The sequence below is a fragment of the Cladophialophora carrionii genome, assembly GCF_000365165.1.
Source record: "Cladophialophora carrionii CBS 160.54 unplaced genomic scaffold supercont1.2, whole genome shotgun sequence".
Classification (NCBI taxonomy): domain Eukaryota; kingdom Fungi; phylum Ascomycota; class Eurotiomycetes; order Chaetothyriales; family Herpotrichiellaceae; genus Cladophialophora; species Cladophialophora carrionii.
In genome coordinates this window covers 3243585-3256313 of record NW_008481827.1, presented here as the reverse complement: position 1 = coordinate 3256313, position 12729 = coordinate 3243585, and the positions used below count along the sequence as shown (strand labels likewise).

Genomic DNA, 12729 nt, shown 5'->3' with positions numbered 1-12729 from the left:
ACGCGCAGATTTGGATGCTGATCGAAGAGGGTTTGCAGCCTTCGGTCCTGGATCAAACGGTCGCCGGACGGGACAGCTTCGGCCTCCACTGCGCTTGGTTTTGGAGGCGACGTGCGATTTGCAGTAGTCTGGCTGGTTGGATGCGTGCAATGGCTTTTATGGGTCTTGAAACATTGCAATGAGCAACTGTCCATGATACCGGTTAATGATCGTCAACGTAATTTGAGTGAGCGATGGACGAACCTCGAGGCCCTACATGACGGACAGTGGTACTTTGAGGTCTGGTTTTCACAGACGCTACAGTCCTGCATCGACGCGGGATTGGGAGAGATGCTTTAGAAACACAACGGCTCCTGGAGGCTTCTATACAGCAACCAGGCTTTCGAGCCACAACAACGGCCAGTCGACGATATTTCCTGCCGCAGTTTGATCGTGATTGGTCTCTGATATTCCTCGAGCGCTGACAAATGCCCCGAGAAATTCTGGCTCTCATCACGTGATATCGACGTAGACATTGCGTCATCCTGGGCGTCCGGAAGATGTTTGGAGCTCGAGAGAAATCGCCATCACCACCAAAACATTATCCTCAGCGTTATCGATTGAATGGTCAACGAACCTGCGATTGCGATAGCGATCTACACAATGCGCGGCGTCATCTCTTCACAAGCACTGCGAACTTTTGCGCGATCGAGGACCCGGCAGCCTCTAAGCCAGGCGTGTCGCGCATGCCGCACTCGAAACATTCACCAGTCAGTCCGACTACCTGCAATCACGTCCTCAAGCGCTCGACGGCGGCCTCTTCTTCAGCCTAGCAGCCAGAAAGCCGCACCTGTGGCACCGAACCGGTCAATATACATTCAAACACAGTCTACACCCAATGCCTCGGCCCTGAAATTCCTCCCCAACCACCCTGTCCTGCCCGAGGGATTCCCTTCCACCTTCCTCGAGTACAACTCTCCTCGGTCGACGCTGGCCGCACCTCACCCATCACCTCTGGCGGCACGGCTGCTTGATGTCGACGGTGTGTCGTCGGTCTTCTACGGGCCGGACTTCATTACCGTCACGAAAGCGGAAGACGTGAATTGGGCGCACGTCAAGCCTGAGATCTTCTCGCTGATTACCGAGGCGATCACGTCTGGTGAGCAGCTTGTCAACACGGTGGACAAGTCTACGTCTTCGGAAGACGGTCAAGGTGGCCTGGGCGAAGACTCATTAGCTGCCAATGACGAGGATGATGAAGTCGTGGCCATGATTAAAGAGCTGCTGGAAACACGAATCAGACCTGCCATCCAAGAAGATGGCGGCGACATCGAGTTCCGCGGTTTTGAAAATGGGTTTGTCAACTTGAAATTGCGAGGCGCTTGTCGAACCTGTGATTCGAGCACGGTGACATTGAAGAACGGCATTGAATCTATGCTGATGCACTATATCGAAGAAGTCAAGGGTGTCAATCAAGTGCTGGACGAGGAAGAGGAGATCGCGATGAAGGAGTTTGCCAAGTTCGAAGAAAAGCTGCGACAACAGAAAGGACCTGACGCAGTGGCCTCGACGGTCGGTAAAGGCAGTCTTGATTTTGTCGAATGACCTAGACGTGTGACAATACAGATCCGCAAAATGGCACAGTTTGATCATGCACATCGGACTATACTCCCAACAGGCATTTTGAGGCCTTGCTGAGGCTGTGGAGGTTGTGATCTGTCGATTGATCCGAAGCATCCAGCCCAAAATCCCCACGATCCAGGATGGCACGTCCTCGAGAACAAAATTGCATACCCTTGCAGTCCACAGGATCAGGGTATGTAGGATACGTGTTCATACTGTAGGGCAGTCGATCCTGTACCAAGGCAGCTGGAGACTTCGATGGCCTTGGCATCTCTGCGACTGATAGCCGAGTCTAGATTTGGGAACATCCGACGTCAACATGTCAGGTGGCCCCGGATGGCGGAAGAGTCGGGGCCGTTTGTTCCTTGGATGGCAGATGTTCTGATCTGTCCAGTCGTCGTTGCACAGGCACATAAGCAGCCGTGCGAGAACCAGCTCGTGAGAGTCGCCAGACGAGTGCAAAGAAGTACCGTACATACGCAGTCCAGCGCATCAGTCTCTACCAATAGTATCTAAGGGTGGTTGAGTTCATATCAGAGCCAGGGAATAATGGATTAGTGCCAAAGTATCAACGTACAGAGGCCACCAGAGGTGAGCAGCCACGCAACGCACGCCATCCAGTTCGAAAACGGGACGACTTGAGAACACCAGCGCCCGAGGAGATCTTGATAGCTGTTCCGCCCCAAAATTGGCCCTCTTTCTTAAACTCGATGCGGATGGCTTTGCGGACCGTATACTGATATGATATGCGTTTTTCTCGTGATTCTTCTCTCACAATGCTGGAACATCCACTTCAGGCGAACTCACGTGTTCCATAGGTCGCTTTGTATCCTGCCCATGTCCTTGTCAACTTCAATTCCGCATCACTCGTACTCGTACGAGGTAGGCTCGTGTACGCCGTGGTCATTCATTAGGCGATCGCGATGTCACCAACGCCCTGCATCTCCTCGTACCGCTGACCCTCTTCCCCGCAATTTGCCATCCGGTGGCTTGATGCAAGTCAGTGTCAATCACCGATCAACAGGTTATTCAGGTTGATCAGGTCAATCACCCGGGTGGTTTGCCAGGTGCTCCCATTGCAGGATCCCGATCCTCGATACTCGTGGTCCCTTGCTTGGAGGCTGTCTCCAGCCGTTGACCATCATCGGCCTTTTAACTAACACAAGGTTCGTGGTTGCGCTGCTCACCTCTGCTTTATCTTGGTTGCACAAACCCCGCTAGCCTGAGGCATCAATCACCTTGCAAACACCTGTGCCTTTCTTCTTGCCTTTCTACAACCTCCCGCGACTTGGTTGGCTAGGGCCTCCAGACGTGTGCCTGCTGGCGTTTCTACTGGCCATGTCATTGTGCCGCAGCACTAGTCGGTGCGATCATTTCAAGATTCACGCCCCTTTGGCGGTTGAGCAGCCCCAGCCGCGTCCAACCAATCTTTGTGGTTTGCCTTGGGTATAACTCCACCCCTCCACACGGCACCATGCACACCATTCCCCCTCCGTTTCCCTCTGGACTCGACCACCCCCTCTTTAGGCAGTCTTTGGACCTTGCGTCCCAGACTTTATTCACAGGGAAATGCCATCCCCGCTCACCCACCACTACAGCCACCCTGGCGCGACATGGGCCACGAGTGTGCTTCGTGCTTGTTGGGTCTGTCATCAAGTGAGCATGCCTGAATACTCATGGCGTGATGATTGTTCCCCTCGCCACTCCGCGGCTGCTCCTATCGCGCTCAGGCTTTGCTCCGGCCGGGCAGAAAACTTGCGGTGCCCGCCATCTTGAGATGCCCACCCCAATTGGCATCCACTACTGCTACCCCAGCTAAAATTGACTAACAGGACCCCCCGAGCAGCAGCCCGAATGTGTTGCTTGAAAGCTCTCCTGTCCCTGAGTCCAGTAAGCTGCTTGATCTGATTTGCTTCTGCTGCTCGTGATTTTCTCCTCTTCTCTGATCGAGTCTTCGTGCCGCTCCATTATTGTCGCATTCATACTTCGTGTCACCTGAGCCCGATTCAGTGAGCGGCCTGTTCTGTCGTGCACCTGCTTGCTGTTCTACTCCAAAACTCTCTTGCGCGCTCTGGTAGATCATCCAACCACCACCAAAGCGACTGTCATTCAACCGGGCCCAGACTGCCGACTCTTGCACCCCGCTTGGAACCATCAGCGTTCCCGTGTCGGAGCCCAGGCTTGCACCTCTTGTGCTACTTGCCTCGGCGTGGTCGCGTGAGAAACTAAGCGAAAGCGTGTTCATCATAATCCGGGGAAGGCGGGCAGTGTCTGGCAAACCCAGTGACCAGAGACCCCGTTTCTCGGATACCTCCGCCACCGAACGGAGTAAGTAAGAGGAACTCTCTGGCTTCCAACCTCAACTCAGCCCGCTTTCACAACGCTCACACCTTCACATCTTCCCTCTACAGTCCGCAGCATCTCTATCACCCGCGAGCCAGATACCTCTAGACCATTCAACGTGTTGGTTGTCCGCGCCGCCAATTCCACTTTTCTTGTAACTGACAGCTGTCTCTTAAGCTTCTTAGTCGATCACCTGACTTTTTTTGGGGTCACTTGTCCAGGCGCGGGCGAAGTGGTTGTGTCGCTGGCCGGACACGAACTATTCGCCGACAACAATCAAAAATCGGCGACCACACCATCACAGACAATCGACATAATTCACAGCGGCATCAAACACAAGGCGATCCTCATTTTCACCGTCTTGAGACCCCCTCAGAGTCGTCAAAGATAGATTTTCAGTCTTGGGGCGCGGGCGCGATTTCTCAACACCAACCAACTCAGAGGATGCTGAGGCTGAGCGCTCAACACTCCATGGTTCTGTAACATCAAGGTGAGCTGAATTTCATTCATCACGGCCAAGAAGTGTTTGAACTGGCCATCTCTGTCTCTGGTGCATCCCGTTTTATGTTTCCCGCTCCTGTTGTTCTGGGAGAACCGAGCTGCTTTTCAAGTCGTTCATCTCACTCCCACGGGACTGAGCCTCACGAGGCTCGCTCCCCCTGTCTTCTTAAACACCACAGCTGAAAACGTTTCAAGTTTGATGGATTGCACTGCTAACTTTGGCAACAGCAGTGACACTCAGATCCTATCCTGACATTGCCACAATCGACATCATGAGCAACACACCAAGCAAGACGGTTCTCACCACTCGAGCGCCTATGCCGGCTTTTGGTACGTTTGGTGCCCACCAGGGATCTGCTTCACTACTTCTGGAACGATCGAATCCGGACCTGCGTAGATCGACTCCGGACTCGGAGGTTTTGGCATCATCTGACGACGAACCAGATCACACAAAGGCAGTCGCTACCAGCAACGCTAGACCAGGCAAACCAGGAAGACGGACTTCTTGGCTGACAGACGTTTCCGCGGCCAACGTGAACCGTAAGCCATCAATCACTGGTCCGTATAGCCCTTCTACCTCGCATCCTGGTACTCCTGGTGCAGAAAACTCTCCTTGGTCTAACCCCAACACTTCTGGTTCTGCAGCATGGCCTAACCCGGCGACCTCTTATCCATGGAACACGATCTGGAACCAGGACGGCCGCAAGGACCCGCCGACGAGGCTTCAAGAGGTAGTTTCTGCAAATGGTGACACTGGTATCCCGTTTTCGATTCCCCTGGAGCCCAGCTTCAAGACGCACCGCTCTCTATCATACTCTGTGGGACAAATCGATACCACCAATGCTCCGCCATCTAACCCGATCTCGACGTCCGTCGAAGCCACGCGCAGCAGACTAGGAAGTCAGTATCCTGGGGTCCAGAGACGCACCTCAAGACCCGGTGGGCTGGGTGGGATTGAATCCAGTGGACTCGGCCGTGTGCGCGAGGTAGAAGACGACGAGGAATATCAGCGAGCCGATGCCATGCGCAACGCACTCTCCATCGGACAGACCCACATGATGCAGAGGTTGGTACTAGAGAACCACCAACTTCGTGAGGAAATTAAGAATCGCGATAGGGCTCTCCCGAGCATCGCTCCGACACTTCCTGCCCAGCCGCCTGGGTTTCAAAACACGCGTCTTCGAAATGCAGTACCCGAGGAATCAGAGACGGCGATTGATGACAGAGATGATGTAGCAGCCCTCGGGGGGTTTCCAGGCCGAGACAATAATCCTCGCCGCATGAGTGAACAGACTCTCTCGATCGCCGATAGGCAGTCACTGTCACCTACCGAGAACCGTGCTTTCGACAGCATGAAGAAGGCACATTGGCAGACATCCCTTGGGTTTGGCCCTATCCCAGAAGCTCCGCAAAGCCGGCGCCATTCTTTTGCTGATGTCCCCACCCGTCACGGGTCCTTCAGCTCAACCGGTGAGCGTCTACAAGGCGTCCATCTCCGATTGCTAGAAACTGATCGATTAGGTCGCGACGAAGAGGTGACAGCGTATGAAAGTGGTTCCCAGGCGTTATCCCAAGGAGACGATCGTAAGTTGGCCCTTGCCCTGACCCTGATGCATCCGAACGAGGACGAGATGAGGATTTTGTACTTACGTCTTCGTCGCTATGCAGCGGAGTACTTCAACACCAACGAATCTACCCGACGTCGTGCCGATGACCGAGTCCACCAACAACATCGCGAACCCCAGCTCTACGGCCAACACTTCGGCGTCGGTCCCTATCTCGAGCCCGCCGCGCAGCCGCTCTTCATCGTCAACTTCAAATGTTGTCGCTCCGAAGTGTTCTACATCCAAGAAGGAACCGGCCTACATGTCAACGTTGGCGATCTAGTCATTGTCGAAGCGGACAGAGGCACCGACTTGGGTACAGTTCAGCATACTAATGTCACGTGGGAGGACGCTCGGCGCTACAAAGATCACTATGCGGAAGAGCATTACAAATGGTTAATGATGTTTTCTTTGCAGAGCCGCAATGGAGGCCCTAATGTCGTCAACCCAAACGGCGCCCCAGGCAGTCGTGGCAGCGCCGTTGGGGGCATGGGACCCCAAGGCCACCACGGTGGCCACGACTCATCTGGCCCCGACTTGAAGCCCAAGATGATCAAACGACTGGCCCAGAATCACGAGATTCAAGCATTGAAAGACAAAGAAGGCAATGAAGCGAAAGCCAAGCGAGTCTGTCAGCAGAAGGTCCTCGAGCATCGTTTGAACATGGAGATCCTCGACGCAGAATTCCAAATGTACGTGCAGTGCATTAACCCCCGTCTTCCAGAATTAACACTACGCAGGGACAGCAAGAAGCTTACATTCTACTACTTCGCTGACAACTACATCAACTTCAATCATCTTGTCACAGATCTTTTCAAGATCTACAAGACTCGTATCTGGATGTCGGCCATAAATCCTGCTTCATTTCAAACCCCTACAGCTTCTCTCGGCATCCAGCCGCTCTATGCCGCTGCTCCTGGTGATGAGCGCCATCAGAGACGACAGCAGCAGAGACACCAGACACACCTCAGCTCACAGGCAGTCACGACTCCATTTGGAGATACGTTCGACGCCGATCGGAAGTACAACAATAGCCAGAACACCGGAATGCGCAATGCTTTCTACAATCAGTTCCAAGACGTTGGGGCCGGCTCTCAACAACTGCAACCTCCTGTCCCGACATTTGCACCGAACATGCCAACCCAGATGGATCCTTTCATGTCCTACTATGCTCAGCCATATCCAACACTGAACCCCAATGCTCCCAATTTCGCCAGTAATCGATCTGACTACAGAGGACGAGCTCCCAACCAAGTGCATGATCCCAACTGGATGGGTCGCTTCCAGGGGCTTTCACTCGGCTCTTGACTTCAATCCTCATTTTCTTTACGCGTCAACAACGGATTACGACACTGCTTCTGATCAAAGACTTACTTCGACAAAATTCCTGAATTTGATGACGCAACGACCGAGGTGTAGAAACGGTGTTCAGCAAGACGAGACTCGACCATTCACGGTTCACGGGGGACCACTAGACCACTGCGTCGTGGAGAGAACATATTACAGGATGAGACATCCAACACTCGGGCTATAGTGCTGGGGTGAACCTTTTTCAATCCCTTGAATGTCCATGGGAGATTCCATGAGATCGAAAAGTGTTGGGTATCGCTGGGTTGGACAAAAGAGATTCGAATTCAGATTGTTCATGGTCTTGCTGGATACAGAAAGAGCTACTAATACAGACGACGAACGAGCCATAATGTCCTGGTGCAGATGATTACAGATGGAGCTGGGAGGCTGCTGAGTCAAGAATCATGTTGAAAGCTGAAGGTTCATGATTGCAATGTCACCATTCGCACGGGCTGGCTTGTGTACAATAACGACATTGAGCTTTGAATAAATGACAAGAAGATGAACTCACTCTGCTGGCGGCATCGACCACCGCATTACGAGGCATTTCGAGGCAGGTGTGCTCCCCGCTTCCGACTATGTGCGTGTCTGCCCGCTCAACTCTCACTCACTTCGGCCTCACTTCGATTCACCCGTCGGCCGACGCTGCCATTGCTCTTCTCAAGACACGCTCTCTACCTAACTCCTGACTCAGGTTGCAGCCAGCTACCTGCAGCAATGCCTGTCAACCCAGCAAAAGCGGGTAAGGTTTTTCGCTCCCCCTTCCCTGGCTTTTCATGTGACACCTTGCAGTCAATGACAGCTCCGTCTCACGTAGGAGCGCGCCAAATCCGAGTAGCAAAACTGCCGAAGTCGGCCACGAACCGGCCCACGTTCTGTCCTCGGCTGGGCACTGGCACGAGGAAGCCGACGTTGGTGAGAACGATAGAACCAACCTGGAGTGCGTCGCTCAAGGGAAACCCTACTGCGCTTGCCGTATTTACGTTGAACAGAGACAACCAAAAGAAGCTGAAGGCTTTCTTTGACCAAGTCAGCAAGACCAATCCATGGCCAGGTCGCTTTGTTAAGGCTGTGCGTTCGAGGCAAGAGGCAGTGCTCAAGAAAGTGGAGGAGATTCGGGAAAAGAGGTGCGAGGTTGAATCATCCCTCGCTACCGTCGCCAACTGACAGCCTTTAGCGTCTCGGACAAGAAAGAATTCGATGCAGAGATTGCGCCGCTCCTCAGCGCTGCTCTCGGAGGTCTTACAGACGAACCATCGGATCCTGCTTCCGTCTCCATCCCCATGCAAGTTCGGTATCTCGGGGCTGAAACTCAGCCATACTGCGAGGCAATGTGTGGTCTTCTGGAACAGTCGGGAGCCCTGGCCCTTGCTTACGACGAGCTCGAAGGCCGTCCCACGCACAAGTCACGGCTCGATATGACAGAAGCATCATTCAAAAACGACAGGGAAGCTACAGAATCTATTGTTGCAGCCGGCAAAAAGGTGGCGGCATTTCAGATTGAGAGGCTCCTAACAGATAGGTATAACGAGGTGAGGACGCCGCATGATCTCACTGCCGAGGAAGAACATCAGGGCAAGGTCCTCTTATCACATGGCACGCACGAGAATCCGCAGTCGAAGCCGACCCCCGGATGGGGAAATGTCGCGGTAGATATGGAGAGAGCGGTGGGGAGACTTTGCTTTGCTGGTGAGGTGGAAGATGGAGCACGTTGAGGAGCTCTTACCTTTTCCGCGTGTTTGCATCCTGTATGTTTACTTTAAGGGTCAGTGTGACAAGGACGGTAGGGAACTTCGAGGACGCGCTCATAGTGTATGCCCTCCCTCACTGCGTAGAGGCCCCGCAAAGATCGGATGCCGTGATTGGCCGACTCAAACCCAGCGCCAAGATTTCTTTTGCCAAGCCTGCGCACCCACTTTCTCGAAAACTCCCAACCAAGCCTTAGCAGTCAAGTCAGTCCCAATTCCTCAATTCCTCAAGTCGACCACTGTTCTTCGTGAGGCGCAACAGTCAAGGTAATAGCGCAACTGTCTGGACTCTGCGACAATAAGCTGACGATTTTCTTTCTAGATGGGTGCCCTCAAATATGTCGAGGAACTTCAGAAGAAGAAACAATCCGACGTCCTTCGATTCCTGCTCCGTGTCCGCTGCTGGGAGGTAAGATAAAAACTCCCTACGATGACGATGGAGAAAGGTCCAGAAGAGGAGGCGAAGTCATACCTTTCTGGTCCATCTTCATCATGTGGCACGGCCTCTAGAGCCCGTGTCTTGCTATACACTCGTTGAACAATATGCTGAGAGTGCATCAATATAGCTCCGACAATTGAACGTCATCCACCGCGCTTCCCGCCCCTCTCGACCAGACAAGGCGCGTCGTCTCGGCTACAAGGCCAAGCAAGGCTATGTGATCTACCGGGTTCGAGTCCGCCGTGGTGGTCGCAAGCGACCGGTGCCAAAGGGTGCCACCTACGGTATGAACAGCCACTCCCCTACATTGCCCTGCCCTGTCAACAGGCATCTCGGAGACCAAAGCCCAGACTGACAAGGAGAACTCTAGGCAAACCCACCAACCAGGGTGTGAACCAACTCAAGTACCAACGCTCCCTCCGCTCCACGGCCGAAGAACGGGTCGGCCGTCGTTGCGCCAACCTCCGCGTCCTCAACTCGTACTGGATCAACCAGGATTCGACGTACAAGTACTTCGAAGTCATCCTCGTGGACCCCAACCACAAGGCTATCCGTCGCGACCCCAGAATCAACTGGATCGTCAACCCTGTTCACAAGGTATGATGCTCAATTTATTTTCGCTTCGGACGAAGCACCGCTCCTTTGGAACCGATCACTAACGTCATCTCTCACAGCACCGCGAATCTCGTGGTCTCACCGCTACGGGCAAGAAATCCCGTGGTCTGGGCAAGGGACATGGATACAACAACACCACTGCGGGCCGGAGAAAGACCTGGAAGAGACAGAACACCCTCTCCCTGTGGAGATACCGTTAAGCGGCTGGCCCTTCGGTTCGCGTTGCTTGGGTTTACTTCGACTGTTGTGTTGTGGGCTGCGGTACACTTGCACAACGCCATTGCGACTTGCGACTTGCCACGTGGCATCCGATCTGCATGCATGGAAACGTACGTTAGTTGGGTGGAGGGTAGTCGATGGTCTTGGTGTGTCCGGTCCGGTCTAGTCCAATGCGGTCCAGTCCAGTCCAGTCATGCGCTGCGCCGCGTATCCAAGAGAAGTTCAGTTACACAGTTACTGGTTCGCGACGATGTTGAGGCAGTCGATGGAAAAGAACGCCGTCAGAATGGACCTTTTTCCTCCGCCGCCGGGAGATGATGTGCATGAGTCTTTCCAATAAATGAAGCGTGTCAAGGCCAGAGAGGAGCATTGAATCGAATGGATTGGAACTGAGAAAGTTCTCTTCTCGAGCCACAGTCGGACAAGGCTCGACGTGGTCCTTGCCTGTGTGCCTGTGTGCGCCGCCATGTGCGTCGCTCTCTCAGATTTGACGGCGTCTGCGTCTGCTTATTCTGCTTCCCATCTGCTTTCTGCCAGTGAAGACCTTTTCTCAGGTCGGCAACCCCTCCATGTTTTTGAACTATTCATACGTGCTGAACAAACAAGCTCCCTAGGGTCCTAACAGTCCGAATCTACCTCTTTATTGAGATATATTTCTACAGGGAGTTCAAGTCTTGCTCTACCCGTCGGTCGATCATTACGGTCTCTTTCTGTCCGTTGCCATATTCAAGTGTTCATGAAGTCTGCCTCACGCCCGTGCGCTTGCCGGAATTCCATGGATTTGTATCCAACTGCTCGCCCACCAAGTATATGAGGCTCAGTTCGCTTCACTGCGCATCACCTCCCGGGCGACCTCATCATTCCACCGCTCTAATCCGCCCACACCTGTTAGACAACGACCTGACTCAGTCCTGACTCTTACGCGGGCTATACGGCCCAGGGTATAACGAAACGTATAACCAAGCGTATCATCGAGCGTCTCACCAAGCTTATGCTCGAAGCTGACTCGACAACCAGCTCCATCACCCACGCGATCATCGGTCTTTCCCACTCGACCGATCTTACGTAGGCCATCGTCAACGGTGCCGGGCACAACACGCTGCAGGCGTACAATGACGAACACTAGACGCGGATTGGGGCATCATGACAGTCGAAATGCAGAGCCATGACGATGTCAGAATGCAAACTAATCTGACGTCTCAGGCTGGAGCTCAGTGCAGCCAGTCCAATATCAGCAGCTCGAAGATCAAGTTGAGTCCAGCTACTGCAAACGGATGCCATAATATGTACGGAGTAGGCAGCCCAGGAGTCCAGTCAGCCCAGTCAGCCCAGTCGATGTATGTACCCCGCAATTCCTGACTTCCTAAAGTCTCGCCTCAGTTTCCCCGCAAATAATTTTTTTCGTGGCCACTCGAGACGTGAATCACAGTGCGCAGTACATAGTCGTGAGTAGTCGTGGTGGTGTACTCGGCTGACCACCACCACTCCTGAGATCAAACCACGGCCACGCCACGACTCCTGCGCTGGAGTCGCATCCAACTGACCCCATTGACATTGGAGACATTCTTCTCACCCACCTCTGGCTACAGTACCATCGCCTAAAGCATATCCTGAGTTTTGTCCCCGCACTCGCGCGCGCGCCCAAAATGCCCTCCGTAACCCAAACCGCCGCGGCCTCGTCCCTCACGATCAAGGCGGCGGCGGCGGCGGCGCCGTCGTCGTCGTCACAACCCACCGCCCAACAAGCCGAGGACCAGGATATCTACGATGAGATCGAAATCGAGGACATGACTTTCGACCCCCAGCTGCAGATCTACCATTACCCGTGCCCGTGCGGGGATCGGTTCGAGATTTCCATCCAGAGTCTCAAGGACGGGGAGACGGACATTGCGGTGTGTCCGAGTTGTAGTTTGATGATTCGCGTGATTTATGAGCCCGAGGATTTGGAGGATTTGGAGGATCAAGAGGAGGAGGAGGACGACGAGGAAGAGGAAGACGGGGAGGACGAGGACGGGCAGGATGAAGAAGGAAGTAATGAGTTGGCTGAGGGACAGCGACAAGCACAGCGATAGCGGTAGGGGCAGAGGTGAACTCTCTTCCCTCGCGCGTGGGAGGTGTGAGGGCTCGGGGCTCGAATATTCTTTACGCCAGCTCGAATGGGGCTGTGCTAAAAGCCCGCGGCGGAAGAGCGGAATCACAGCACGGAGGGCGTTCGAAAACTCGACGCGAAGTACGAGGTACGAACGATGGGTCTTCAAGTCGAAGGGACCTGCACTCGAAGGGACCTGCACTCGAAGGGACCTGCACT

At 53.8% G+C, this 12729-nt stretch overlaps 5 protein-coding genes across 5 annotated transcripts; all 5 read left to right on the top strand.

Annotated features, from left to right (window-relative positions):
• Nucleotides 1-642: 642 nt before the first annotated feature.
• On the top strand, nt 643-1584 carry G647_03246 (uncharacterized protein; the record flags this gene model as incomplete). The annotated part of the gene is made up of 1 exon (XM_008727592.1): nt 643-1584. The coding sequence occupies one exon, from the start codon at nt 643-645 to the stop codon at nt 1582-1584; it is 942 nt and encodes a 313-aa protein (XP_008725814.1).
• Nucleotides 1585-4718: 3134 nt separating this feature from the next.
• On the top strand, nt 4719-7358 carry G647_03245 (uncharacterized protein; the record flags this gene model as incomplete). Its single annotated transcript, XM_008727591.1, has 2 exons — nt 4719-6742; nt 6791-7358. The coding sequence occupies 2 exons, from the start codon at nt 4719-4721 to the stop codon at nt 7356-7358; spliced, it is 2592 nt and encodes an 863-aa protein (XP_008725813.1).
• Nucleotides 7359-8117: 759 nt separating this feature from the next.
• Nucleotides 8118-9115, top strand: G647_03244 (uncharacterized protein; the record flags this gene model as incomplete). The annotated part of the gene is made up of 2 exons (XM_008727590.1): nt 8118-8527; nt 8578-9115. 2 exons carry the CDS (start codon nt 8118-8120, stop codon nt 9113-9115), a joined length of 948 nt encoding a protein of 315 aa, XP_008725812.1.
• Nucleotides 9116-9470: 355 nt separating this feature from the next.
• Nucleotides 9471-10402, top strand: G647_03243 (60S ribosomal protein L15; the record flags this gene model as incomplete). The annotated part of the gene is made up of 4 exons (XM_008727589.1): nt 9471-9557; nt 9715-9871; nt 9958-10184; nt 10262-10402. The coding sequence occupies 4 exons, from the start codon at nt 9471-9473 to the stop codon at nt 10400-10402; spliced, it is 612 nt and encodes a 203-aa protein (XP_008725811.1).
• Nucleotides 10403-12067: 1665 nt separating this feature from the next.
• Nucleotides 12068-12493, top strand: G647_03242 (diphthamide biosynthesis protein 3; the record flags this gene model as incomplete). Its single annotated transcript, XM_008727588.1, has 1 exon — nt 12068-12493. The coding sequence occupies one exon, from the start codon at nt 12068-12070 to the stop codon at nt 12491-12493; it is 426 nt and encodes a 141-aa protein (XP_008725810.1).
• Between the last annotated feature and the right edge of the window lie 236 nt (nt 12494-12729).